The 26,316-nt window shown below is 51.1% G+C and overlaps 10 protein-coding genes across 10 annotated transcripts; 6 read left to right on the top strand and 4 right to left on the bottom strand.

Moving 5' to 3' along the window:
- Positions 1 to 896: 896 nt before the first annotated feature.
- On the top strand, positions 897 to 1,566 carry CABS01_02395 (C6 zinc finger protein; the record flags this gene model as incomplete). The annotated part of the gene is made up of 2 exons (XM_060535773.1): positions 897 to 915; positions 980 to 1,566. 2 exons carry the CDS (start codon positions 897 to 899, stop codon positions 1,564 to 1,566), a joined length of 606 nt encoding a protein of 201 aa, XP_060396078.1.
- Positions 1,567 to 2,243: 677 nt separating this feature from the next.
- Positions 2,244 to 4,000, top strand: CABS01_02394 (cytochrome P450 monooxygenase; the record flags this gene model as incomplete). Its single annotated transcript, XM_060535772.1, has 5 exons — positions 2,244 to 2,285; positions 2,337 to 3,137; positions 3,206 to 3,520; positions 3,589 to 3,755; positions 3,838 to 4,000. 5 exons carry the CDS (start codon positions 2,244 to 2,246, stop codon positions 3,998 to 4,000), a joined length of 1,488 nt encoding a protein of 495 aa, XP_060396077.1.
- A 608-nt stretch (positions 4,001 to 4,608) lies between these two features.
- CABS01_02393 (uncharacterized protein) lies at positions 4,609 to 7,413 on the bottom strand (the record flags this gene model as incomplete). The annotated part of the gene is made up of 8 exons (XM_060535771.1): positions 4,609 to 4,684; positions 4,752 to 4,830; positions 4,886 to 5,416; positions 5,487 to 5,694; positions 5,763 to 5,866; positions 5,950 to 6,220; positions 6,278 to 6,574; positions 6,631 to 7,413. The coding sequence occupies 8 exons, from the start codon at positions 7,411 to 7,413 to the stop codon at positions 4,609 to 4,611; spliced, it is 2,349 nt and encodes a 782-aa protein (XP_060396076.1).
- A 1,803-nt stretch (positions 7,414 to 9,216) lies between these two features.
- CABS01_02392 (uncharacterized protein) lies at positions 9,217 to 10,950 on the top strand (the record flags this gene model as incomplete). The annotated part of the gene is made up of 1 exon (XM_060535770.1): positions 9,217 to 10,950. The coding sequence occupies one exon, from the start codon at positions 9,217 to 9,219 to the stop codon at positions 10,948 to 10,950; it is 1,734 nt and encodes a 577-aa protein (XP_060396075.1).
- An 869-nt stretch (positions 10,951 to 11,819) lies between these two features.
- Positions 11,820 to 12,728, top strand: CABS01_02391 (uncharacterized protein; the record flags this gene model as incomplete). Its single annotated transcript, XM_060535769.1, has 2 exons — positions 11,820 to 12,180; positions 12,238 to 12,728. The coding sequence occupies 2 exons, from the start codon at positions 11,820 to 11,822 to the stop codon at positions 12,726 to 12,728; spliced, it is 852 nt and encodes a 283-aa protein (XP_060396074.1).
- Positions 12,729 to 13,726: 998 nt separating this feature from the next.
- On the bottom strand, positions 13,727 to 15,637 carry CABS01_02390 (uncharacterized protein; the record flags this gene model as incomplete). The annotated part of the gene is made up of 1 exon (XM_060535768.1): positions 13,727 to 15,637. The coding sequence occupies one exon, from the start codon at positions 15,635 to 15,637 to the stop codon at positions 13,727 to 13,729; it is 1,911 nt and encodes a 636-aa protein (XP_060396073.1).
- A 1,026-nt stretch (positions 15,638 to 16,663) lies between these two features.
- CABS01_02389 (uncharacterized protein) lies at positions 16,664 to 17,472 on the bottom strand (the record flags this gene model as incomplete). The annotated part of the gene is made up of 2 exons (XM_060535767.1): positions 16,664 to 17,008; positions 17,059 to 17,472. 2 exons carry the CDS (start codon positions 17,470 to 17,472, stop codon positions 16,664 to 16,666), a joined length of 759 nt encoding a protein of 252 aa, XP_060396072.1.
- Positions 17,473 to 20,140: 2,668 nt separating this feature from the next.
- Positions 20,141 to 22,003, top strand: CABS01_02388 (uncharacterized protein; the record flags this gene model as incomplete). The annotated part of the gene is made up of 1 exon (XM_060535766.1): positions 20,141 to 22,003. The coding sequence occupies one exon, from the start codon at positions 20,141 to 20,143 to the stop codon at positions 22,001 to 22,003; it is 1,863 nt and encodes a 620-aa protein (XP_060396071.1).
- Positions 22,004 to 22,577: 574 nt separating this feature from the next.
- CABS01_02387 (glycoside hydrolase family 76) lies at positions 22,578 to 24,113 on the top strand (the record flags this gene model as incomplete). Its single annotated transcript, XM_060535765.1, has 3 exons — positions 22,578 to 23,151; positions 23,210 to 23,458; positions 23,578 to 24,113. The coding sequence occupies 3 exons, from the start codon at positions 22,578 to 22,580 to the stop codon at positions 24,111 to 24,113; spliced, it is 1,359 nt and encodes a 452-aa protein (XP_060396070.1).
- Positions 24,114 to 24,388: 275 nt separating this feature from the next.
- CABS01_02386 (uncharacterized protein) lies at positions 24,389 to 25,939 on the bottom strand (the record flags this gene model as incomplete). The annotated part of the gene is made up of 3 exons (XM_060535764.1): positions 24,389 to 25,182; positions 25,243 to 25,523; positions 25,584 to 25,939. The coding sequence occupies 3 exons, from the start codon at positions 25,937 to 25,939 to the stop codon at positions 24,389 to 24,391; spliced, it is 1,431 nt and encodes a 476-aa protein (XP_060396069.1).
- Positions 25,940 to 26,316: the final 377 nt, after the last annotated feature.

Raw genomic sequence — 26,316 nt, 5'->3', positions numbered from 1 at the left:
GTGGGGCCAAGTGATCCGAACCCGTCTGCGCGGGCCCCGTAAATCCGTCGTCAGTAACTCAACCGCAAAGGCAACCCGTCCGCTTCATTCCTTTGACAGAACAACAATCTGATCAAGACAACCCGTCATGCGTTTGACCAGCTCCCAGACTCGCCGGTGTCGATGCTGCTAGATCCCTGGAGCAGTAACCCCTGACCTCGGCTGCAACCCACTGACGCTTGCCGCTGGACCCCTAACTACTTGATACCTAGTGCCCGCCGGAGCTGTTAACGCTAGACATTGACATGGAAAACCTTCCTTCCTTGAGAAATGGGCCTAAGAGAGCTCATAAGAAGGTTCGAACGGGATGTATTGCGTGTAAGACGAGGCACGTAAAAGTAAGGCAGGCGGCCATCCAAGGCCAAGTTGAGCCCATATCTAACTTCTATTCGGGATAGTGCGATGAGAGAAGACCACAATGCAGCCAATGCACTAGGCAAGCTATTGCCTGCAGTTATCCTTCACCAAAACCATACCCTCCCACGGAGACTACGACATCAACTCTGTCTCATAGTCTTTCTTTCAGGGACGGAGCACTTGATCTCAATATGCTTGATCTCGAACTCATACATCACTGGACACTCTATACATACGATAGCTTGACAGTCAGCCCTGTGATTCGGACTTTCTGGCTGAGGAATGCGGCGCAAATCGGGTTCCGCTGTGACTTTGTCATGCGGAGCTTACTGGCCCTGTCCGCCGTTCACCTAGCAACTCTGAACCCAGCGCGAGAAGAAGCCCTCTTTCGACATGCACTGAAGCACCACAACACATCGACAGCGGCAACTATTGCATCAATACATCATATAGACCAAGTGGAAGATATCGCAATGCGAGAAAACCTTTTTTTATATTCAATGTTCATCATGTTTTACAGTACGCACCGCCCACTTTCCTTCTCGACCGATATGTGGCGCTAATATCCCTTGTACTCCTGTAGTCATCTCACAGACGGAACGCCCCCAAGATGCCTTCTTTGGCCGCCCGAGCCGGAAAGAAACATCATCCCCAGACTGGATGGTTTTCTTCCACGGATCAAGGTCAATCGCGCTGGCGTCAATGGCATTACACACCACAACCAGTCTAACCCATCCAGTGATTGGATACACGATGGGAATGCTCGCAGACCGTGAGAGAATATCAAAGAAGCAATATCTCAGCACCTTACTTGCCCGCATAAGAGAAACCGAATCGAATGAACATTACGAGACGTACCTGCATGCTGCGGAAGAGCTTGAAGCAACCTTTGCGGTCCTGACCGAGTTCCCGGAGAGCAGAGACATCTTCCACGGGTTCCTCTGGATCAGCAACGTGTCAGACCACAGGGGTGATCTGATCGCCTTGATCCAGGGCCATGATGCCTCCCAGGAAGCACTGGTCGTGTACACGTACTTTTGCAAAATAATCCAAAGGCTTCCGACAAGATGGTGGTCTGAAAAATGGGTCCGGGGACTCGAGGATGGTGCGTTTGTCTCCCTTGATGAGGATCATCGAACCTGGGTCGTTGAACTGCCAAGTTGGACTTGATTCGTCCTCAAGCGCATGGCTTTATTCAGTCGCCTCGGACATCAGGAGTCACCCGCAGACGTGCCGGTATGATCTCCATATTCCCCGACATTGACTCGTATTTTACGAGCATCCATGTTCCCCCGAACGGTCCACGGACAGCTCTGACAGCTAACCGATGACAACCTCATCGTACCTTATGCACATGGCGTAAACTAGAAAGCAACGCTGATCCTAGTGCCGAGATGTCGGAAAGCAAACGTCAGACGCTAAGACCAATGCAATACCTTGGCTTTCATTGGCTGGACGCTAGGGTGGACATTGTGCGATAGGCGAGGAGCCGTTAAGACAAGGTTCGCCGTTCGGGAAACGGCCCCCGGCTTGGAAATTGAGACCCGAGCTCCTGGGAGATCGGCGGGCCGGGCGGGCTGCGTTGCGCAACCGAGCCGGAACCAGGGGACGGACTGACAGGACAGAGTGGTACTTTTAGGCCGTTGCTCGGCGGACGACTCAAGTTGGTCTTGCGAGAGTACATGGAATAGAAATACCCTAAATGAACCCCTCGGCATCTGTTTACGTGGTTTTTGAGCAAGAATCATCAAACCAAGCTACGATCTCTGTTACAAGATCTCAGTTGATACTCGTCTTCTCACTATCTCTTAGCAGTCACTGCAGCTAAGTCTGTCATCACATTCGCGATGCCTTCAGCCGCGTTGTCGCTCCTTGTTTCAGCGGCCGCGGTATGTCAGCCGGAAACAGAAAGGCCTTACCCAAGCTAATCACTTTCTCAGCTAAGCATCTACGGAGTGGCAACGGTCATCTACAACCTCTTCTTTCACCCCTTACGCCGCTACCCGGGACCCAAGCTATGGGCAGCTACGCCTGTACCTGCAGCCGTCAACATCCTCCGAGGCACTCCCCACCTGTCCATTCTGGAACTGCACAAGCGCTACGGCGACGTCGTGCGCGTTGGACCCAACGAGCTGGCACTTGCACACGCTGACGCATGGAAGGATGTCTGCGGACATCTCAAGCGCGGACAAGACGAGAACGGAAAAGATCCAAAGTACGGCAACGAAGAGATGGACAGGAGTCTTATTTCGGCATCACGCGAGAGGCACGGGCCCGCACGACGACTTCTGTCTCACGCGTTCTCTGCTCGAGCAATGGCGGAGCAACAGCCCCTGATGGACCGATTGATCAGCCTCTTTATTCAGAGAGTACATGAACACAGCAAACGTGGAACGGTGGCTATGGATGCTTCCAAGTGGTTTGAGTGGACGACGTTCGACATTATTGGGGATCTGGCCTTTGGCGAGCCCTTTGGATGTCTGCAGAACTCGGCCTCGCACCCTTGGGTGGACAGCTTCTTCGCGTCCATGAAGATCATCCCGTGGATTCAAGCCATTAGCGACTTCCCTCTCTTCTCTGTGTTAAAGCCTCTCTACTTCATTCTTTTTGTTCCCAAGGATGTGCTGAAACAGCGGCATCTAAGCCAGGTGATGGCCGAGGAGAATCTGAAGAAGCGGCTGGCTATTGGGGGTGATCGGCCAGACTTTGTTCAAGCCTTGTTGAAGAGCGGCGAGAAACACGTGAGTACCAACTATCGAACCCACAGCCCAAATCTCCTACGTTTTCGTCTCACAGATATGGTGTGTAGGAAATGTCTCCGATGGAGATGAGGGATAACATGGTCCTTCTCACCACCGCCGGCTCTGAGACAACTGCCACGACTCTCGCGGCAACGACATACTTTCTGGGCAACCACCCCGAAGTCCTCGCAAAGCTGAACGCCGAAGTTCGCTCAGCATTCAAGAGCGAGCAGGAGATTGATGTCAACAGCGTCCAGAGTCTTCCTTACATGCTTGCTGTTCTCAGAGAGTCAATGCGAGTTTATCCTGCTGTTGCAATTGCCTTGTTGCGTCAGACGCCTCCGAGCGGTGCGCAGATCGCCGGGGACTGGGTCACTGGAGGAGTGAGTTTACCTACCTGCATGATGACGCGGCTTGTTTGAGTTTCATGCTAACATCAAATACCATGCAGACGACTCTTGGTATCTGGCAGTATGCTGCGTATCACGATCCCACTAAGTTTCTTTATCCGGACGCGTTTATCCCGGAGCGTTGGTTGGATGATGAGCGTTTCGATGGCGACCAGAAAAACTTGCATCAGCCGTTTTCTTATGGCCCTCGCAATTGCTTAGGCATGAAGTATGTTTTCTAGTACTTGAACGTGCTCTTCCTCGACCTTGAGGTCTTGATCGAGATGGTTGCTAACATCATGCGTGTCTAGCCTTGCTTTTGCTGAGATGAGGTTAATTCTTGCCCGCATAATTTGGAACTTCGACTTGAAGCTGGCGCCGGAGAGTAAATCTTGGGCAGCTGGTCAAAAAGTTTTCTTCTTCTGGGACAAGCCTCCCTTGTGTGTGTACTTCAAGCCCCGACAAGAGCGATGAAGCAGTTGGTACCCAGTATGTGCAGATGAGGTGATTTCAAGATAGGTACGTTAGTATCAAAGTCTGAATGGCAACATCTTGCTTTGCATACGGTACCTTAGTCTGCTCTCACTTGACGGCTCTATCTCAATGAGTGGAATGCGCCGCCTTAGCCTCGGATTGCGGCCTTCATGTTCAGTGATAAGTTCTTACATGAAACTACCAAGTTAGTTGTCGCTCAATTGAAGGTATGCAAATCCGCTCTTGTAACCTTGAAAATTGCAAAAAGAGTGATCGAGTATATAGATGGTAGCATTATAGACAGGGAGGGAACAATTATGCATGCAGGCTAGAGACTAGCCAGAAGGATCTTAATATTTGCAGTTCTGGTTTGCCGTCTTAGGCATGGAAAGCAATCGGAAAGAAAATTCTCGTGAAAGCTTGGAAATTTGGTTTCTCTTTTGTATGACCCTAAGAAGTAACCACGTAGGAGTATCAACATCATGTTATCACGATTGTACACTTGAGTACTGGAGACACCAAGCGCGGACACATTCTTTTTTGAATCCTATACTTTGCTGAAGACAGAGTTAGCCAAAAAGAAACAAATAGGACGCTCTTGAAGCAACTTACTTGAATGCTACGCCCGCGTCACTTGAACTGATCCCAGTTTGGATAAAGGTATCAGACCACACCTTGTTATACCTGAGGTGCCAAATGTTAGGTTTTCGCTGATAGTTTGAAATCTGACGCTCGAACGGGAAGGACGAACCTATTGCAGATATAATAAGGGTTGTAGGCACCGCGGTTGAATTGAAGAACCCTGTAAAGGAAGACAGAGGCGCATTGATCTTTGTGAAGAGAGTGTTAGACGTGAAAGACGGCTCGTGGATGGAGTAGACTGACCTGTGCACTTAGAGAGACACCACTGCTCTATTCCGCTCGTCACTCCCTCACTTGCGCTATCAGAAGTGGCATCGTAGTCGGCACTAGCTACTCCATCACGCTCCAAAACCTTAGTAAAGCCTTGGGGAGCATCACTCCATGTCGGTTTTGGTGGCGGGGAAGGCTGTGCAGATGCCGATGACGAAGGCGCAGCAGAGGTTGGAGCTGGAACAGTGGTCGAGGTCGGCGCCTCTGGAACAGAGGTGCTGGTGGGAGCTGCAGAGGCAACGGAAGTTGCCTGACAGGAACCAGCGCCTCCCGAAGGCGCTGCTTGGCGACGTCTACCCGCAGAAGATCCAGGGGCAGAGCATGCCAAACCACGAGGGTCAATACCGTTCCAGATGACGGCGGGCTCGCCCTCGACTCTGGAGTATGCGAGAGATTTGACCATCTCCTTGACGTTTGTGGCGACTGAGCCCGGGACCTGAAGACGCGCCTTGTGCTCGTCTTGAGAAAGCCAGACTGCAATCACGCCAGCGACTGCGGGAGCGGCTTAAGATTGAGTGTTAGTCATGTGTGCTTTTCAGACTGTAGTCTTTGTCAAAACATGTCAAATACTTACCGAACGAAGTCCCATAAAGCTCCTGCGAACCGGCAGATCTACCAGAGGCACAATCGACGAAACCGGGAGCAGAAACAGTTAGTTGATCTCCAGTGCCTTGGGAGAAAAATGCACGGTAGCCGTCATTCTCAGTCGCTCCAACGACGATGATATCCGTGGTAGGCCCGAAGAGAGCAGGGTACTCTGTCACATCATCCACGCCATATTGCTGAACAATGAAACGTGATTAGCAAGATGGAAGGCCATAAATAGAAGGCGCAATTTTGGAACACTCACAGCATCATTTCCAGACGCCGTGACGATGACGATATCTTCCGCCATAAGGGCTACAAGCAGTAGCTTGTACGCGGTGGTGGTAGACGACAATTTGTCGGGGATACCTGCCATAGGTGGATGGTTAACATGTTCTGAAAAGTGCAGCACAACCAGGCCGATAGAGAACGAGGCTTGTCGTGAGACTTACGAGATCCTAGGGACATGTTGATGACAGCTTTGCCTTCAAGCTTCTTCTGGAAGACATCGTTGCTAATCTCAATCAAAGCTGTGAAGATAGCGGAGAGCGAGAGAGTGCCTGGTAGCTTCACAGCAATCAAATCAGCTCCCTTGGCGGTGCCGTATGCTGGTCCGGCTGCTTTCGAAGCTACACAGGAGCCATGGTTCAAGAAGTCAGTCTCGTCCTTCGTCGCGCCAGGGGCGTACATAAAGCCCTTCGTTCCCGTCATGCCCGTCCATTCCTGCCATGAGTTAGCAATTGGTCTCGGACGAGGGCATTCTTTTTGAGGATTTCATACGGAGTTCTCAGCATTGGCGCCCGTGTCAATGACATAAATCGTGACTCCCTTTCCTGCTTCAGAAGCATATCCGAATCCAGGCAAGTCCGCAATGCTTGCTCCAGCTGGCTGCGAAATTGCCTTGAGTTCATCAACTGCATCCGATTGTAGCGCAATGTCAGACGGGTTAGGAACACTTGTCTTTGGCGAACCAGGAGGACCAGTCGCTGTTGGCTGGCGCGATGCAGATGAAGGCGGTGCAGAAGATGACGGCGGTTGCTCTTCTTCCAGCCTCTCATCAGGAGTGACACCGGCAACCTATGTGTTCTTTTAGTATTGTGAGCACTTACGTACTTAAAGAAACTAAGACTTACACCAGGACGCTTGGACATAGCGTTTGCCTGCTCAGTAGTGATGTTCGCCTTGAACATGGCCACCAAGCCGGTGCGGTCACTAATGACCTCCTCCAGTGACCTTGGTGCAGCATCTCTTGAGAGTGTGTTGTTGAGGTCTTGAATCTCTTGTTTTGTGGAGTTTTGCGAAGTGAGGATGATGTAGGGCGTTGGTACAGCTGTGGATGATGGTGTGGAAGACGATGTTGCAGATGTTGAAGTAGGTGCTGCGGAGGTAGAGCTGGGAACAGACGGAGCAGAAGAAGGAGGCTTGGATTCTGCCGGATCCGAGGTTTGCGGATTTTGTGATGGGGCCGGATTCGAGATGTTTTCAATCTCAGGAGTATCACCGTTCGCTCCGGTACCGATGATTGACACAACAGCTCCGGGAGCTAGCGCGTGGGTGACACCTGCAACCACGAGAGATCCGCCGCCAGCGCCAGCTACGTAGGTTGCTCCGATAACTGCTACGACGACCTCTCCACCAGAGATTGTCTGAGTTGTCGGTGCTGAGCTTGACGTCCCGATGGTTGTCCATGTGGATGATACGCGTGTGGATGTTCTAGGGTCGGGAGTGATTAGGGGTTGTGTGGAGGAGGCCCTGGTGCTAGCTGGTCTTGTGGTGTTTGAGACGGGAGCTTGCCTCGCCATCAGGTGGCGTCTGCTGTGCATCAGATCGTTCCGGCTATCCTGGTGCGGGAGAGAGACAGCCCCGCTGCTGAGTAACAGCAGGGTGAGCCCGCGGAGTAGGCCGTTGAGATGCATATGAACGAAGGGGTAGGTAAAGAATGACTGTGCTCAAAGAGCGAAGGTAAAGATTGAATGAGTCTCAAAGGATTGTGAGCGGTGGACAGATGCAATCGATATGGAACGAATCATCTTTTGGTACTAGAATATATAGAATTCTTACCGTCTAAGACGGGTCACCAAGGCTTCTGCTGGCGGCCGACGAACTGAGGCCCTAGCTGTCATCTCAACTTTCCCGTCTTGGCGTAAAGTTCAGTCAATCAATTTACTGTCAGGAGAACTTTGCGCCATGTTAATGAGCATGATCGCGAGAAAGCTCCCCCACGTGCCTGGGCTGACTGAGAGCTGCTGGTGCGGTTATTCTTAGCGATGGTGCAAGTCGCTTACACGATGCCGATAATTTAAGCCATACGGAGATAAACTTTAACAATGTTTGGACTGATAACTCCAGAGGCGTGGCAGCCCTACGAGTTTATGACTCGTGGACGAAGAGTCCAGGCTCCGTCGCCCCTCCTTCAGGATCCTGCGACTTTATGTAAAGCATGGATATTGGCTGAGTGGTAATAAGAGGCTGTGTACCGCGCGCATCTTGACCAATACATGCCGGTTTAGCCGTTCAGGTCATGTTTCGGAATCCGCAGTGCCTTGGCTTGCGGATAAACTTGGAAATTCGTGGCCGAGCCCGAATCGACTGTGGGTTGACCTAATAAAAGAAGCCAGATCATGACGCGGTCGATGAAGTTATGAACAAAGTGCAGGGTCCATCTGGCAACTCCTCGTTATCGCTATGGAGGAGACGAATAGCCCTAGTAACAACCTAGTGATAGCTGTTCTGGACATGAATGTAAGTACTGACGCGCGTGTGGTGCGTCTGCGGCCTCGGAGGGTTCGGAGTGAATCTGAGACGCTCTCCATGCCTTCTGATTGATTACAAACAAGGGGACGATGATGAGACCTACTCGATATTTGCGTCAAGCCAGAACTGAATATCCCAGTAACAGCCAGATGGCGTCAACGTATGTGGACGGGTTTTCCTATAAAGTGATAATGAATTATAATGACAGTCAACCTTACTTCCAATGTTTTAGTCTCTGGAAGGTTCAGAATTAAGCGAAAGCTGGAGAAAGACTAGTGACGGATATACTGACGGCTTCTAGTAGTTGATGGGATAACACGGCATTTTCCTAGCAACTCCTTAACGTGTATCCGCCAACAGTGAGTACCTGAGTGAGTCTTGAAGATCTCACAATGGGATCACCCGCTCTTGGCATGCTTTGATGGTTTCAAGGTGATACTGCGTGTCCGTTTGTTTCTCATCATTACATTGTTGATCTCGATGCCACCTCGACCTATTACTACTGCTCCGTTACCGCGATTCCCCTCTCGTGGTGCAATGTCGAGACGTTCGACATCCTATTTAGGGGCCGAAGTCACGTTCTGGAAACCAGGAGGTCCTGTCGTCAACTTAGGCAATCTGAATTCCTTCTCATATCCACGTCGCTAATAAATGCTGTACTGCTCCAATTACAATTGATTTGTGAGCTGATCGGTTAGGTGGCACCAAGGACTAATGAGCCTAGCGACACTGATCATTTAACTCCAGCGAGCCAATTGGGAAGAGACGCTAAGTCCTGAGCAGTACCCGACACCGCTTTCCCCTCCCTTACTTTTCTCTCTTCAACATCGCACAGCAACCAAGCGAGACAGGTCTACAGCGCTTCATGAATCGGAAGTGATCGCTACGTTGCTGTCATTTTGCATGTACTTGGCGCCAAGTTTTCTAGTCTAGTGTCCTCGTCTGCCGACAGCAGTAGCCTGGCGATGGCTCTCTTCTCGACGTTGAAGGATGCTGAACCTGAAAGATCCGAACCACAAGAGTTCGCTTACGCTCTCCGATGCGTTCAATTGCTCGCAGGCTATGGATCTCAGCCGATCAGTTGCAAATTGAAGCCATCTGTATTGGGACAGATCCAGCACAAGTATGAGGCGTTGTCATACGCATGGGGCGACACCACGAAGAAAGTCGAGATTATTCTGGAAGGACAACCATTCAAGATCACCAAAAACCTCGAAACGGCTTTACGTCGCCTGCGGTTGGCAAAAGAAGATCGCTTGTTATGGATAGATGCAGTATGCATCAATCAACATGATCGCCCCGAAGTCAATCTGCAGGTCAAGAGGATGTGGTCAGTGTACAGATACGCTTCGAAGGTCATTGTTTTCCTAGGCGAGGGTACGACTGATACTCATCACGCCGTTGACCTGATACAGGCTTTGGCGAGAGAGGGTAACCGGCTTGGCCATCGGCGCGTCACGTCTTTATTATTCGCCAAAGATGCTCAGCCCACGAAAAAGGCTCTACAAAGGTTAATGAGCAGTCCATGGTGGAGCAGATCCTGGGTCATCCAAGAGTTCGCAGTTGCGACTGAGGTTGCTTTTGTCTGTGGTGACCTAGAGTGGTCCGGTGAATCCTTTTCAGAAGCACTGCGGACCCTGGTAGATGTCAGATTCAATGCAGCTCTACCGCGCGGACAGGAATACTTTATGAGGGAGATCGCATCGACACCGATAAGTCATCTGATGACGGCGCGCAAAGACTACCAAGATAGTCATTCGGAGGCGTCAAGGTCGAAAGGCGCCCCCAAACGAGACCCGCTCAGCCTTCTCTACAGGTTTCGGAGTTTCAAAGCTTCCGACCCTAGAGACAAGGTATACAGCTTGTTCCATCTAATCGGAGAGGTCTCGATGCTACAACCGGACTACAACCGCCCTGTCAAAGATCTCTTCATAGATGTAGTCAAAGCTTCCGTCGGCTCGTCGGGAACTCTCGAGGTTCTCTGCCATCACAACAGGACAAAAAGTTGCATGCCCGACTTGCCGACTTGGTGTCCTGATTGGACCGTGCAACGAGGCCAAAGGATTCTCCTATGGCAGAACGACTATGCAGCTGGGGGTAACGGAAGCAAGCCTTCTGCCAAATTCGAAGGAGATGAGCTACTGTTGCAAGGTAAGGTCCTGGATAATATTGAGTGGGCGGTGTCTTTTGAGCCAAAGATGTTCAGGAAACCGGGGTTGGTCTTTGATCAGATTATGACAATCCAAGCCCAGGTCCTAGAACGGGCGTCTTTACTTCCGAGTGGAAGTCAGGGGGCTACTTCGTTGGTCGACTCGTTTCGAAGAACTTTGGTGGGATCCCGCGTCAGGATAAGAGGGCCGCGTCACGAGGCGACGGTTCTCGGTCAAGGTGAAGCTGACAAGTTCTGGGACGCCTGGTATGTTTTGATGACTGACCAAGAGTCATCGGGAATGCATGGAGCTGCGAAAGCCTATAATGACGCTTTATACAGCGCATTAGCTGGAAGAGTCTTCTTCATTTCTGAGAAGGGCCGCATGGGGCTGGCTGACAACCCGGCAAAGGCCGGCGATGTCGTTGGCATTTTTGCTGGTAGCCGTGTCCTCTTCTGCTTGCGGGAGAAGGCGGGAGAAAGGTCAAAGAGCGATGAAGATTCGAGACGCACTTACAGTCTGGTTGGTGAATGGCGAGTGCTCCCCTAATCTTTTATGAGAATCCCAACTGTCTGACTACTTACTAACAGTGTTGAATGGTAGTTACTTGCAAGACTTCATGGAAGGCGAGGGCGCCTCTCCTGAAGAGACAATGTCACCAATTTGTCTGATTTGATCACGTATTATAAGTGATTCCTAAGTCCCCTCATTGTCCATGGTGGAGGGCTAGGTTTTGAACAAACCATAAGGTTCGCTTCACTAGCGGAACGCTCCAAAGCACACGTGGTTTACAGGAATGAAGAGGACGCAGTTGTTTCGGTGGCTACAGGAGGTCCAATGTGAGGTAGATAAGGGAGACCCCAATTCAGAAACATAACAACAAAGAAGATGATAGCGAAGAAAAGCGCGCTTCGAAGAATCAGCGAGGTGTCCTAGTCCGCTACTGGCATACCAGAAATTATCAGATGGCCCCTTGCCTCTTCCGAAGAAGGCAATTCAATCGTCGGTGCAATGCCAAGCACCGAGGCCCCTTGTGATTGCGGCCCGGAGCTTAACCCCGCAAGAATGGATTCGACTACACTACGAATAGTCTAGTCTCAACAATGAATAGGTGGATGCAACAGGCCACGACTGTCCTAGGTAGGCCAGGGGCTGGGAACATAAAGTGTTGCTGGGGCATTCCACTCCCCACAAATACTCGAGGTCCGTTCATGCGCCGGCAAGCTTCTCGCCTTGACTCCAGTCTTTTCCAGATCTGACCTTTCTCTTCATAGATGTTCCCGACCACGCCAGATATTCTTTCCATTAAATCCAGTCTCTCCATTTCTCTCTACTCAAGCAGCAGTATCTCTGGGGATTTGTCATTGTTGGCTTACACATAGCCCCCGAAACATCGATAAGAAGGAGATCGTGTCGTCATGACGTTAAGCGAAATCACCCCTGTCCCTGCACCATGGAAGCTCAAGGGCGACGTCTACTTCTTCAGCTTCTGGGTGCCCAGAAAGCAGGCAGAGCATCCTCCAACGATCACGTACTCTCCACTCGAAGCGAACTCTTCATTTATTTGCCCAGATGGTAGCCGTCCCCTTGGAGGGATCAGCATGATCCAGATCATTCGTTACACTGAAAGTCCAGTCGGTCCCTATGATGAACTGATCTTGAGTCCGGGATTTCACGAGTATACGATTGAGGAGAACGGCAAACGCATCAAAAAGAAGAATGCAAGAATCACCAGGATCTACGTTTCGCAGAAGTACACATGCTGGAATGGGCGAAAGAGTGAGTTTCCTTTGTCATTCACCACAACGCTACGCTAGTTGCTCACAAAGGAGGAAGATTGGAACATTCCTAAACATCTAGCAGCCTTCGACTGGAAAACAAACTCCGACGGTAGCACTTCTGTGAGAGTCTTCCCTCACGACACATCCGGTGACATCGAAGAAACCGCGGCAAGCACCACACCTCTCTTCCAAGCCACATTCAAGCCTATCCCATATGTGCCGTCGTTCCCCCTCTCTCTTGACATTTTGAAGTACGTTGGTGTGGATGCAACTCTTGTTCAGCCCCCATTGCCCCAGGGAAGTGGAAGTCAGGGGGAATTACCAGGGACCGATCGCTGGTGCAGCATTGCGCCAGGTCAAAGCTCAAAGAAGACGAGTCTAGGTTGGTTCGATATCCGACAAGCTGATGAAAAGGGACACATTATCGGGGAACACGAGAACTTCTGGCCTATGCTTGGAAGGTGGCAAATTGGCATGAAGATGGAGGATTCAGTTGTTTCCTTTCCCGAACCTAAATATTGGGACGCACCCAAATCGGTCCTGTAACCAAGTATTTAGCCATTGAGACCAAAGGACCGGACTATTGTGCCAGCGCCTGTGTCGTAGTAGTAGACCTCAAGGTGAAGTGCCATGGGTATTGTACGTGTATACATTATGTAGGACGCCAAGTAGCAAGGAGACCAATTCGGGATCTTTCGCGCTTGATGAAGCCTGTCGACCCAGTCTAGATTGTTCCACCCATACCTCTGCAAACCCACCAAGGGATGACAGCTCATCGACAGGGGAAAAGACGTCTGGCGGTTGTCTCACTGATTACGCGGGGCTTTCCAGCCAAATCGAGTTATCGTCTCTGCCGCCCTAACTCAAGCTCGCCTCAGTGTGAGTCCCCCACTGCCTCAAGTATATATCCTGACAAGTAGGTGACAACATAAGGTAGGATGCTGGCCAACAAAAGATTGTGTAATGCTCAAGTACCTGCTGCTTATTATTTTTTGTATTACTTTTTTATTCTTATTTTTGTTATCTTTATCATTTCTATTACAAGTCTTATTTCTTTGCCCCTTCTCATTTCTACTACTTTCATCTTATGTATATTCCTTCGTGAATGCTATTTAAAGAAGAATAGGAATAAGAATGATAATAGGAGAGCTAGGTAGAGCACTTGTAGACTAGCAATCGAATGTTGTCACCCACTCGTCTCCTAGAAGACACATGTTGGCGGCGGTCTGGCCATCTGAAACGGCTAGGCAATAGCATCACAGGGATTTCGACTGTAGTACTCTCGTATCAAAGTAGGAATTTCTCTATCTTCAGCCGGCGGCTCCATTTAAGGTAGGCTTGTCAATAAATGTGTTCATCCAGGTATCGACCACTTAGTTTTGGGTTGTTTTGAACGGCCTAAAGAGCAAGAAGGACCCTTGAGTTGATATTCGATTGTGAGACACTTCCATTAGTCGTGAAGACTTGATTGTGGAAGGGAAAAGATAGGCGGAGAAGATAAAAATGCGACGCTCGCTCACGAAGTACGTTATCTGTCCGTTGAACTACCTAAAACGCATTCTGTCCTTCATCAACAACCCGTGATTTACTGCGTTTACGGCCTCCCCCTTCATCAAACCCTGCACACACGACTCACCCACCAAAAGCCAGCAGTCTCCCTCCTTACGCACACAGTACGGCACATCGCCGCCTGCAAGCACGACAACAGCATCTCCCTGCCGAATATTTGATGGACCAATGCCCATTCTCCCGTCTGCCGTAACCAAGAAGGCCCTATCGAAACCATAGTTGTGAACCAGGCTCTTGTAGTAGTCTGCAGCTCCACCGGATGATAAGTCCTGGAGTACGGAAAGAGCATTCGGATCCCCGCTCTGCTCTACGCACAAGGACGAAAGTGATATGTCATTTAGCAGAAGATGATGGACATAGGCTGCGCCGTCCGCGACAGACTGTTCCCAGTCCCGGCCGACAAAGGAATGCTGCTCGACTGTAGTTGCGCTAACAAACTGTCTCATCCAGGCAGATATGGTCTCCCGATTGAGTGTCTTCAGCGCCTCTGACAAGATGCGCGTCATCTGCTCTGTAAAAGGCTGCTCGGGTTCAACCTTGCGAGAAGGATTCACACCAAACGGCAAAGCGACCTCGACTGTGGTCACCCTGATACCCACGAGTGAGAGTACTCGCGGATCGCCTTCATGACGGATCTCAAGTTCAAGCCCAGACGCTGCAGAGAATTGTTCGAGAAAGCCGAGTCTGGCTGGCCTAGACTTGTCTCCGGCATGAACCCACGAGAGACTTGTAGCGATGCCCTCGTTGGGATTCTTGAAATCGCTCCAGTCCGGGCACCACGAGGGTATATCTAGACTCTCCTCCCGCTGTCTTCTGGTGATACTGCCATCGACACAACGTGCTCGGGTCAAGAACGCAAGCGAGCGGCTCTGTTGCAGCATGTATCGCCCAACCCTCAGGTATACATCCGTCACGTCAATCTGATAGTCTGGTCTCAGCTCGAGAGGCATAGTAGCCAGATCCTGACATTCGCAAGCAAGACCCATGAGTCCATAGATCTTGTCCCTCTGGTCGGTGGCGTTGAACTTGACCTGCGTGATTGAGACGAGCGCATCAAGGGGCCACAGCGTCTGCGCTCGCTGGAGATTAGCCATGGTGTCGATATTACGCAGCTGTTCGGGCACTTGAGACAGTCGCATGTAGCCATTTTTGCGCAGCCAAGCCGCCGCCCAGCCAAAGTGACTCCAGGGGAAATACTGCTCCCCGTGGAGGAAGATTGGATCCTGCGTCGACAGGGCGACCTCCTGAACGACCCAGATCCTAGAAAACCACCGCCTCCTTACGAGGTTCTTAAGATGCGACCACCGAAAGTCTTCCCATGGCGGCAGGCCGGAGGCTTCGTGTGCAGAGGGTCGGTACATGCGGGTGGGTATGTCATTCGGCTCCGTGGCTCTGGGATTCTGTTGCCTGAAGATGTGGTGTATGCTGTCCAGCAGCTCCCACGCGCCGTAGCAGTCGCTGGAGTCGGGACCGAGCCAGATAAGTGTTCTGATGGCGCTGCGGTACAGCTGACCCATGAGGGAGACTTGAGCCGCGCGCTCATCGAGATTTGACTGATCGATGCAGATGCTGTCGATCCAGATGTGACGAACGGGAGGGTCGAGCTCGGAGTTGCTTCCTGCCAATTGCGAGAGCCTGTGAACGCAGGCGGCGAGATCAGCTCCGAGCGTGACGACTTGGCTGTTTATGAGGACGTCCCGGTAGCTGTGCTGGCTCGTCCAGCTGTGACTGAGGGCGTAATATGGAGGAGCCTCGCGCAGTTCCACTACTTCTAAATTTCCCACTTCATCTGAGTCGGGGTCTGGATTCAGCCGCAGAAGCCGAACTTGGTTGGTCTTGAGAGGGTTGTAGAGGCCGGCCTCTTTCGGGCCCTGGTGAGAGCTCATATTCGGTTGTCACTGGAAAGATTTGAAGAAAAGCAGCGGGTTGTGGCTCCCTTCCGTAATTTGTACGAAGTCCTGTGGAGGATGAAACTTGGGATGCAACCCTCGTCAAAATCAGCCTGGCCTGCCTATTCCCCGCCTTCTTGGAGAGGAATCTCACGTCATTCGTGGAACTGGATTAAGTGCACAGGCTTACAGGTGGCGGCAACAGCCACAAACGGCTACTACGAAGGGGCTCAGTACACAATACTCTTCACTACGCATATGTCCTTTTACTCATGAGGTGGAATTCGTACAAGTTGGATAAATTGGAAACCATTCTTGTGCATCCATGCTTGTATAGCGCACTTAAGGCTGGCTCAGGAACTCCTCCGGATAGCCATCCCCAAAAAAAAATAGGCAGAACCCATGAGACACAGGGGGTTGTTACTCAGCTCCTAGTCTGGCTCCTACACAGTGATCCCGCCGATTCTCGCGAGGCAAGGTACCATTGCAGCACGCTCGGACGCAGGAAACGTGGGTGTTCATCTAAGCTTCTCATGTCTTACATGACGATATGGGCAGAAGTGGGACCCTGCTGCTTGGGACGGCCCGAAGCGAGTGCCAGCGGTTTGACTGACACCAAACTATAAACACCTGGTCACCAGAGCCCGACATGAGTCAAGGCGGCCTCCCTGGCCTGCTGTATTCGCCGAGGAGTGTCCCTCATCCGCGTTCGAAGTTACATGGGATTTAAAATTAAGATGGGGAACTCCAGTCTGGTTATCTGAGCTTGCATTATGAGCCGTCCCGGGTCGAACGGTTCTACTATACAACACAAACTACGAGAGACTCAACACTGAGATTGCGGCGCTATGAGTTTTATGTGATCATTCTTTCGGCTCATACTTGACATTCACACTGAGTCAGAAGATCCTTCATGGTCACCAGTGTCACCGGTAACAATGGAGGATGTGGTCATGAATCGTAAATTTTACAGGATATCTAATGCGCCGAGCTCTCTACATGAATGGTGAAATCTATTGAACTCTAAGCTCTGACCCTCTCCTGTCCAACCTTGGCAGCAAGCTCCAACCCCTCAGCGACGTCGTTCGGCTGGGACAGGAAGGGGGAGTGGGAGGCCTTAGAAGAGTAGGTGATGGCCGTAGGGCCGAGAAGAGTGGCCATACCCTGCTGGACGGCGAGGGGGATTGCCTTGTCCTCGTCGCAGAAAAAGAACATGGAGTCAATCTCGTGCCACGGCTCGTAGGTCACAACATCGTCGAAGACCTGGGCAGACTGGTGCTGCAGCTGCTCGATAGCCTTGGCGCGAGTCTCAGGCTCAACATCGTGGTAGAAAATCTCCTCGGGGGTCTGGGCGTAGACGTAGTTGCCCTGTGACAGTGTGAATATCGGAATGGCGAAATCGTTCAGCTTCATCTTACCTCAAACTTCATCCACGGGAGGAACTGGCCGCCAAGCATCTCTCTGATGCACTTGCCCTTGGGCACAACGAAGGCGGTAAGGTAGACGAAAGTAATGACACCACCCTTCTTACCCTCTTTGATGCGCTGCTTGTAGCCAAGACCCTCGACGGCATTGGCTCCGACAAGACCACCGTAGGAGTGCACAACGAGAACGATCTCCTTGCCCTCGTCAGCGAGTCTCTGGAGGACAGCTCTGACGGCATTGGCATCGTCTGTGAGGCCCTTGGTAGGGGGCTCAGCGCCGACAGAGGGGTACTCAACGGCCTCAACGGGGTAGCCGCGAGACTCGAGGAGTTGCTGAGCAGGCGAGTAGCAGGTCTCCTTGTGCCAGGCACCAGGTGCGAGGACGAAAGTGGGCTTGGTGGTAGACATGGTTGGTAGTGTGTGGGTTGTGTTGAAGAGTTAAGCGAGGATGGTGAGCTCGGCAGGGGAATTCCAGAAAAGTCAAAAGCTTGAATCATTGACTGGCAGAAGGAAGACGCTGCCATGCTATTAAATATGAGTGATATCTGATCATGGGAGCCGGCGCTCAACTCGCGTCTGCCCCTCGCCTCACCGCAATCCATCCTTTCCCCTCACCTTTGTAAAACGGCAACTTTACGGCCCCGGTGATATCCCTGAAAGACGCGCCTTTAGCACGCCTCTAGCTCCCTGGAAACCCAATCCGGAACTCGGGAAACCCTGGAAAGAGCCCACTAACGTACGGCAACTGCCACATCTCTCGCGAGAGCTACGGAGTTGCGTGCGGGTCGGGCGACTCATGAGCTTCATTGCGTCGCACTCAATGCGGAGCATTCTTCAGCGGCACTCCCCAACGAGGTCGCATTGTCCAGTAATGGGCCGAATTCAGATTGATAGGGGTCTTGTCAAGAGGTGCGTGCGCACGTCAAGAGGGGACCTCAAGGATACTGTTCCCGGACGACTATGCCGGCGACTTTTCTCTTCAGGTGTCCTTGACTGGGGTCACTTCCGATGATTCCCTTGCCAAGTTGATTTCTGCACCGATTTCTGACAACAGCGTCGTAGTAGGCGACCCTTGTGTCATTTTGCATGCTTTGTTTGGAATGTTTGACCCTCAGCCCACGTGTAAAACGAGAGGGTCTTCGGAAGCAGGGTATTGGTGGAGGGGTTGCTCGACGATCAATGACCTGGGTCAGTCTCTGTTGGGGTGACGTTGGGCAAAAGCTGTTCAATCCACCACTCCCCGAAAGCTGACATCGCCGCTACCTGCTACCTAGGTCGCCTGTACATAATGGCTCTTCACGAACTTACCCAGCTAGCTCACGTTGCGCTACCCGCTCTCGCAAAATCTGGGACTTTGGGAGCATTATTTCTGATAGGGGCCGTATAATCGGCCCATCGGAACATTTTCATGAGGGGGAGAGTACTCAGCGAGGCAGCAAATGCCATTAGGCTGCTGATACGTCGGAAACAACCTGCGCGCATCATCGGTCGTCATCAAGACAAAGAAATAATTCGCCGTGGATATTGTCACTGCTGGTTTACTTGTGAATAGTGAGGATTGTTTTTAAAGTCATGAGCAAGGTCCAGAAGTGGTCAGCATCGTCCGCCTCTCGTGTTAAAGAGGGCTGGCTGGGTTTTGCCGCCTTCATGCGGTCTTGATCCCAAACGGTTCATGCGGCTGTAACAAGAACGCATAGCTGAGCAGGTCCATTGAAGGCTGACATCTTCGAAGCGTCCGCATTCGGTCCGCCCTACTGCGATTAAGTGGCATTGGTGCTGACGAGGCCATTTGGGAAGAAATAGGGCTGAGTGTGATGCAGGCCATCCTCAAAATGGTTAGATATTACCCAACGAAGTGGTCATTCGGGAGAGGATTCTCGTAGACAATGACCAATAAACTTACTCCGCAAGGCGGAGTGAGACTGTTCCATTTCCTGCTTAGCAGAAAGGCGGGCGGGCGGAGACGTCAAGTCGCCGTAGATCTTGCTTTAGTTTTAGTCTGGCACACACACGGCCTTCATTGGCTTAACGTCTAAGCCGCGAAACCAAGTTTCCTGACCACATATAAAAGCCTTCACGGAGACCTCAAGCATCTGTACTACCTATTTAAGGAACCTACCAACACCTACTGAGCACCGTGAGTGCCAAACTAATGCTCGAGGCTTATGAGACATGATGCAGATGACCTGAAGCACATCTGGACTCAAACATGGCTCACGAATGTAGAACAACAACGGAGTTGTTCACAATGAGCGAAGAAGCACAGGCACTGACTCATTCATATGCCTCAGATTCAAGAGTGAGGCCGCAAGTCTGAAAGTCATGAGACGGTTAATAATATCCATGACTAAATCTAAAAGAGACGGCAATGTTTGACGAGGGACCACGTCAAAGTAAGTCGTCGCATCTTAACCAAGAAACAGCTAGAAGTCCTACTCGCGTGAGAGAGTAAGCAAGTGAAAGTTCAAAGTTATTACCGACTTTGTCAACTTGTCAAGAGGGCTTCGTTTCATAGGTCCTCTCAAAGACGAAATCAACTCAGTTCATTCACGTAAATTTATCGCCAATGTCACAACTTATTTGACAGAAAAAACCTGGTTTAATATTGTTCTCAACGATGAGAGTGCTTCATTTTACCAATCTGTTGGGAACGGTGTGTTTCGATATGAACACAACCATGAGTGCATATGCACGATCTTGTGAGGAAAGCCGCAGCAAAGCCTGACTGTCTCACTGTGTCACAGATTAAGGCGCTTCCATCCAACGATTGGCTCCAACAAGCGGCGTCAGCCTTCGATCTAGATTCAGCGAATTGGACTATGCCACATCCCGTCATGCGTCACGCTGATTCTTGGATCCATTGGGCTAGCGCCGCATACCGATTTCAGTTGAGTTCCAGGGTAAGCGGACATCGGTGAGACGATCCAGGCAGCCTCGTTTCTGCCTGAAGCTTCACGCAGCTTCATAAAGTACCTTGCCTCGCGAAACATCGCAAAAGACTCTTAAAGTCAAGGCTGGCCCTCAGTTTGTTTTCTTCACCAGACTTTTACAGCTCAATTACGTTGTGAAAGCGATCATGAGTGAACTCTTTAGGCTTACCAAAGCCTCGCTTCTTACCAGCGCTACTGGCGCCACTGATGCAACGTCTCAAAAGTTATACCAAGGACTCAACGACTTTTTGGAACGTACTGCACCAGGATTCAAATTCTTTACAACTTGGCTTAAACTCGACATCACCACAATCATCCTCCTAATAACCTTGGGAGGAGAATTGCCAAGGGCTTTGACGGGCATTCAAAAGCTGGGAACTCAGATCTACTGGTGGATTACCCGCTTCTTCACGGCTTCCATCTCGATAGGGAGTAACGACAAACTCAACAGAGAGGTTCTCAACTGGCTAGGAGCGCACGTTCTCACCCGGCAAGGCACTCGTGTCCTAACAGCCCGAACTGAGGTGATCCAGAATGAGGCGTGGTATTATCGGAAGCCTATCGAGCGAGACGACCTCCATCACGAAAAGAGGGTACCAGTGCAATATTTGCCAACCTTTGGTACAACCTGGTTTATCTTTGAGGGAGGGTTCTTCATGGTCCGAAGAGTGTCTAACGTACGCGTCGGCTCTGCGTACACCGGTGTTCCGGATGAATACTCTGCCGCCCCGGAGGGCGATGAGCCGCTCGTCGTGATGCGCTTGGGGCGCGCTGTCCAGCCCGTCAAAGACTTCCTCAACAACTGTCGGCTCTTTGCGGACAAGCAGCGTGAAGCTTTTATCACGGTGAGAGCAACAAAAAATCAGTATAATCAAGAGAGTTGGGACACCACTATCCTTCGACCGATACGGCCACTAGAGACCGTACACTTTGACGAGAAGACGAAGACAGAGCTTGTCAATGACATCGAAACGTATCTCAACCAAAAAACCAGGAAGTTTTACACGGAAAGAGGGATACCGTACCGGAGAGGCTATCTCTTCTACGGCCCACCCGGTACAGGCAAGACGTCTCTTTCTCTTGCCCTAGCAAGCTACTTCAACCTTGAGCTCTATCTACTCCATATTCCTAGCATCAGAGATGATAACGACTTGGAGAACCTATTCACCGCGCTGCCGCCGAAATGCATCGTCTTGCTGGAGGACATTGACGCGATTGGAATTCAGCATCGCAAGAAGTTCGAGCCGGATGATTCCTCATCGGAAGACAGTGACAGCAGCGCTAGTAGCGCAAGGTCTTTCGGGCGATGTCGTTGTACTTTATCAGGTCTTTTGAACGTCTTGGATGGAGTTGCGTCCCAAGAAGGCCGCATCGTCTTGATGACGTCCAATGTGGCTCACAAACTTGATAGAGCGCTCGTAAGACCAGGTCGTATCGATAGAATGATATTTCTAGGGAACATTTCAAAGGGAAGCGCCAAGGGCATGTTTGAGCGCATGTATCGACCGCACCTGTCAACCGAGACTCTCTTAGCGGACAAAGACGACGAGGCTCTGAAGAAGCAAACCTCAGAATTCGACAAATTGGCAGAAGGATTCAGTTCTCAAGTCCCAGACGACATATTCACCCCGGCACAATTGCAGGGATTCTTGCTCAACCATCGAAATGCACCGGAACAGGCCGTCAGGAGCATTGCTGCATGGGTTGTAGAAGAGAAAGCCGCGATGGATGAAGCTCAGCGACGGAAGAAAGCGGCAAGCGAGCGGAAGGCGAGGAAGAAGAAAGCCCTCAAGATGAAGGCGCTTAAGGCACTGGCTTCGGAGTCCGACAGTGAAGGAGCCAATGAGAAAGCTGGCGCAAAGGAAATTAAGAAGGCCAAAGGGGCCGTGGGAACGAAGACCAAAGCCGCTAGCGACCAACCCCAGAGGCTTCCAGCTGACGTGATAGGGGAAGAGAAGGCATCTGAGGATGCAGAGTCGCGAGTTGAAGGCAAAGAGCCAACTGAATAATTGATGATAGAAGCAGACATGAGGTTAGCGAACGGCATCTAGCATAGCATCGGAGTTACGGCAACTTCAACTTCTGGGCAGAGACTGTATTTGAGTCGGAGTTGCTATGGTCATCAGTAATCGCCAGAGTAAATACGAGCAAGGCAACAGCTTACTTCTTGACGTAATAGGCCTAGTGCTGGTGATGCCAAGAGGAATTCGATCGAAGGCGGCTAGCCGATACGGCACAGCAGGGGTAAACAACCCCCGACTCGAATGTAAGCGATGTATGGAACTCCGCAAGAATATTTCGAAATCCGCTTTCTCCCTTTCATGTACACAACTTCGATTCTTTTCGTCGAGAGATGTCCTCACTGACGTCGTTGTCTTTATAAGCCGGACTACGTCGTACGAGGCGGGGAAACGTCAAATACCCAAGTAGCCCACAGAGAGTTTGACGTTGTTCTCTGTGACCTTGAACGCGCTTTTCTGACTCACTTATCGACACTCGTTAATCATTCACCTGGCCTCGATCACTGCGTGGAAGTGCCAATTTGAGCTCGCCATATCAACACTCTCTATTCACAATTGCATCATGCCATCTCCACTCGTTTCAACCCTCTCAGGGGCTCTCCTGCTACTGGGCAACCTCCCCAATGTCGTCGCGGAACTTGATATCAGCAGCGCAGACCGCATCAAAGAATCATCACGATCTCTTGCTAAGGACCTTATGACGTTCTATCAAGGCGACAAGCCTGGACAGACTCCGGGTATACTTCCGTGGTCGTCTGAGGATGTTAACAAATACTGGTGGTACTTGAGTGGCAGCTTCTTCGCCACCTATCTCGACTACTGGCATTTGACAGGAGACGACGGCTACGCGGCTACAGTCAGCAAGGCACTACAGTTCCAGGTTGGACCCGAAAACGATTATATGCCCCCTAATCAGACAGCTAGTCTTGGAAATGAGGATCAATGTTTCTGGGGTACGGCTGCTCTTATGGCTGCCGAGTATGGGTTCCCCGAGGTGGATGGGAAAGCGAGATGGATCGACCTTGCGAAGAATGTGTGGACGACTCAAGCATCGCCTGATCGCTATGATGAGACCTGCAATGGTGGCCTTCGCTGGCAGATTCCATTGTCCAATAATGGATATGAATGGAAGCATAGTAAGTTACGGTGCTTCTGTTGATAAGACTAAGTGTAGTCAAAGCTAACCTTACATAGCGGCATCCAACGCGTGTTTCTTCAACCTTGGAGCCCGGCTTGCTCGGTTCACTGGCAACACAACTTACTCTGACTACTCTGATAAGAGATGGGACTGGCTCACTGGAGTCGGTTTCGTTGACACTAGTAACTGGAAGGTCTACGACGGGGCACTGGCAGAGAACAACTGCACCCAAATCGGCAAAGCTCAATGGTCTTACACACCAGCCATGCTCATTCAGGGCGCAGCGTTCATGTATAACAACGCAGGTCTTCCTATCCGAGCATAAGTCTCGAGGCTCAGAGAATATGACTAATATCGGTGTAGACAAACGGCTCCGAAATCTGGCGTGACCGTGCCGCGGGACTCTCTGACACTCTGTTGAAAGACTTTTTCCCTGACGGTGTCATTTTCGAATCGGCTTGCGAACCAGCTGAGGGTCGCTGTCCCACTGACGCCCTTTTCTACAAAGGATTTGTGCACCGGTGGCTCTCCTCGGCCACTCAACTCGCCCCTTTCTTGGCAGACACATGGCTTCCGGTCTTGAAAACTTCCGCTGAAGCTGCGATCAAGCAGTGTGAGCCCGGGAATTCGGAGATCAACAATCGCTGCGGCTTCTATTGGACCAGTGGCAGATTTGTCGACCCTATGACGGCTGATCACACTACGGGTATTGGTGAAGGGTTAAGCGTTCTGGCTGCAGTCTCGAATCTGCTCATCAAGGATGCCAAGGCACCGATCGTTGAGGCTGCTAAAAGTGGCGGAAGCACTGGCAACTCTCCTAGCGGCACGACCGGGGGGTCTTCGCCGACTTCGACTACCTCGACGACGGCTAATCCAGGATCAGGAGCTGGGAAACTTGAACTGGATATCAAAATACCTTTCCTCATCTCATCATTCATGCTTCTGGCTTGGCACCTCTGATTTCAGGTGACGGACTCAGGACTCAAAACACATATATCTATCCTCAGATGAAGCTTAGACAAGCGTCAGAACAGTCACGTGAAAGACGAGCGAAGGCGTAGAACTCGAACAGGAGTTGAAAATTAAAGATGTAGAGATTGCTATAGCAAGATACTAGTTTGCCGCTCATACAAAGTAAAATACGGCCCCATTTAGCCCTTGCGCCCAACCCAGTCAGCCCCGTGACATTATGCATCATTCCGTCGTAAGCGTCGTAAGTGTAGTCCAAGCCCCGCCTATCTATGAGACCTCCTGGCTTGACCTGCAAACCCCAAATATTCTTGAGTATCTTGTAGTATAATACCAGATTCCTCCTCATTATCCATGACATACCTCGGCATCGTCGCCGATCCCATTCCGATCAAAGTGTTGTGTATATCCTTGGGATTAATTGTGTCTTTTGAGTAGTGACCTTGAGTAGGGTAGTCAAAGGGGAGGACCTGGTCAGTGTCCATGGTGTAAGAGTGGTAGTCGGATGGCACAGTTGATACGACGTCAAAGACGGGCTCAAAGACTTCAAAGCCTGAGGCGTCGAGGCTGTCAAAGTCGTCCACCGTGCCGGAGTGAGAGTAAGTTTGGTAGTCTGCTGGAAGTTGCATGCCCGCGTAGTTAGCCTCGGCGGGTCGACTATTCGATCGGGTTTTCCGAGAGTCGTGTGATGAGGAGGTGACGCCAGATGTGGTAACGTGTTGTGTAGAGTCTGTGGCAAGAGACATGTTGTCCATGCCCCAGTTCTGGTCTTGGTAGCCAGAGTTGTGATAAGTATGCGAGCTGTATCCGTGGCCATTTCCAATGGTCCGGCTGTATCCACCGGAGCTCGCAGAAGGGTATGCGCTCGAGGCATCTGTTGATGATGCACTCGGGCTGGATCCGGAAAGCCTCCGGTACTCGCGAGATCTCTCCGAGTCCGCATCGCTTCCGTCAGAGTCGTAGTGCGTGGCGTACCCCCTTTCCCATCTATCCACTGCCTTTTCCATCGCATCAAACATGAGCTGCGTAGGCAAAAGACAGGGAGAATAGGCGTCGTGGTCTGTGCCGTTCAGTTAGCTTGTCATGTCAACTACTTGTAAGTGCGCTTGAGTCAACTTACAAATCTCCACTTTCTTCGCCCAGTCTTCCTGGCCGGGGTAGAGCTTCATCAGAAGCTTGTGGCGATACTTGTAGTCGAGCGATTGCCCACTTGCCCGCACCGAAATGTTCTCCAGAACCCGTTGTTGGTCCTCGGAGAGCAATGGGGGCTCGTGAAGCGACCACACCTTGGTGCAGCTGCGCGAGTGTGATGACTTGGACTCCGCTGGCTTTGAGCCGAATCGGGCTCCACAGTGATGGCACTGCTTGTCACTTCTCAGATGAACTCGCTTGATGTGCTCGCTGGGTTGGGTAAGTCAGAACGCCATACCTGCATGACTTGGACAGGGGTCGTAAACTCACATCAATTTACCGATCCCACCCTTGATGTTTCCATCAGTACAGGAGTTTCGGACATGAGTGAATGCTGCCGGGTTTTTGATGAAAAGAGGGCAGGCCAAGTTGACGCTCTTCTCATCAACGTTGTCCTTGGATTGGTGACGGTGCAGGGGTAAACCCATCTCCCTCCTGAGCTCCGTCATGAGGAAGTCCTTCATGCTGGACCAGCCCATTGGTGACTGGGGAGTAGGTTGTTGGATGACATCGACAGGGACATTGGTGCTAAGTTTGGGTCGCTTGACCTCCAAGACCTGGCTGGACTTGCCGTGAGTGACAGACTCACGGCTTCGCTGCCGGACTCGCTTGCTGTTCTCGCCCATGATTGCTAGACGGCCAAAAGTGTGGTTTTCTTGGCTCCTGAAACGCTGCGAGGTTCTCTGTGACCTCTTCTCCTATCTGGTAAATGCGCTGAACACGATGTTCAGTGACCTTGGCCTCGGTTTTGAATCCTTGCTCGGAGAGCTTGATGAGGTTTGCCGGAAATGTGGCTTGCTGTTCCCGAACCCACGCTTCTGTGAGTCTGTTGCTTGGTCCAATGTACTTTGGGTCGCTGCTGACAACCGAGCCGAGTGAATATGAAGGCTGTTGCTGCCGAGTAAAATGACCCTGCGATCTTGTAGATCTACCCTCGACCGAATCGCCAAAGTTAGTTCAACTCTCCATGATTATAGCGTAGTTCCAGGGCCAAGGATATAGT

The sequence above is a fragment of the Colletotrichum abscissum genome (genome assembly GCF_030869225.1).
Source record: "Colletotrichum abscissum strain IMI 504890 chromosome Unknown Scaffold_4.1, whole genome shotgun sequence".
Lineage (NCBI taxonomy): Eukaryota > Fungi > Ascomycota > Sordariomycetes > Glomerellales > Glomerellaceae > Colletotrichum > Colletotrichum abscissum.
The sequence above is the reverse complement of the archived record's forward strand: the minus strand, read 5'-3'. Positions and strand labels throughout refer to the sequence as shown.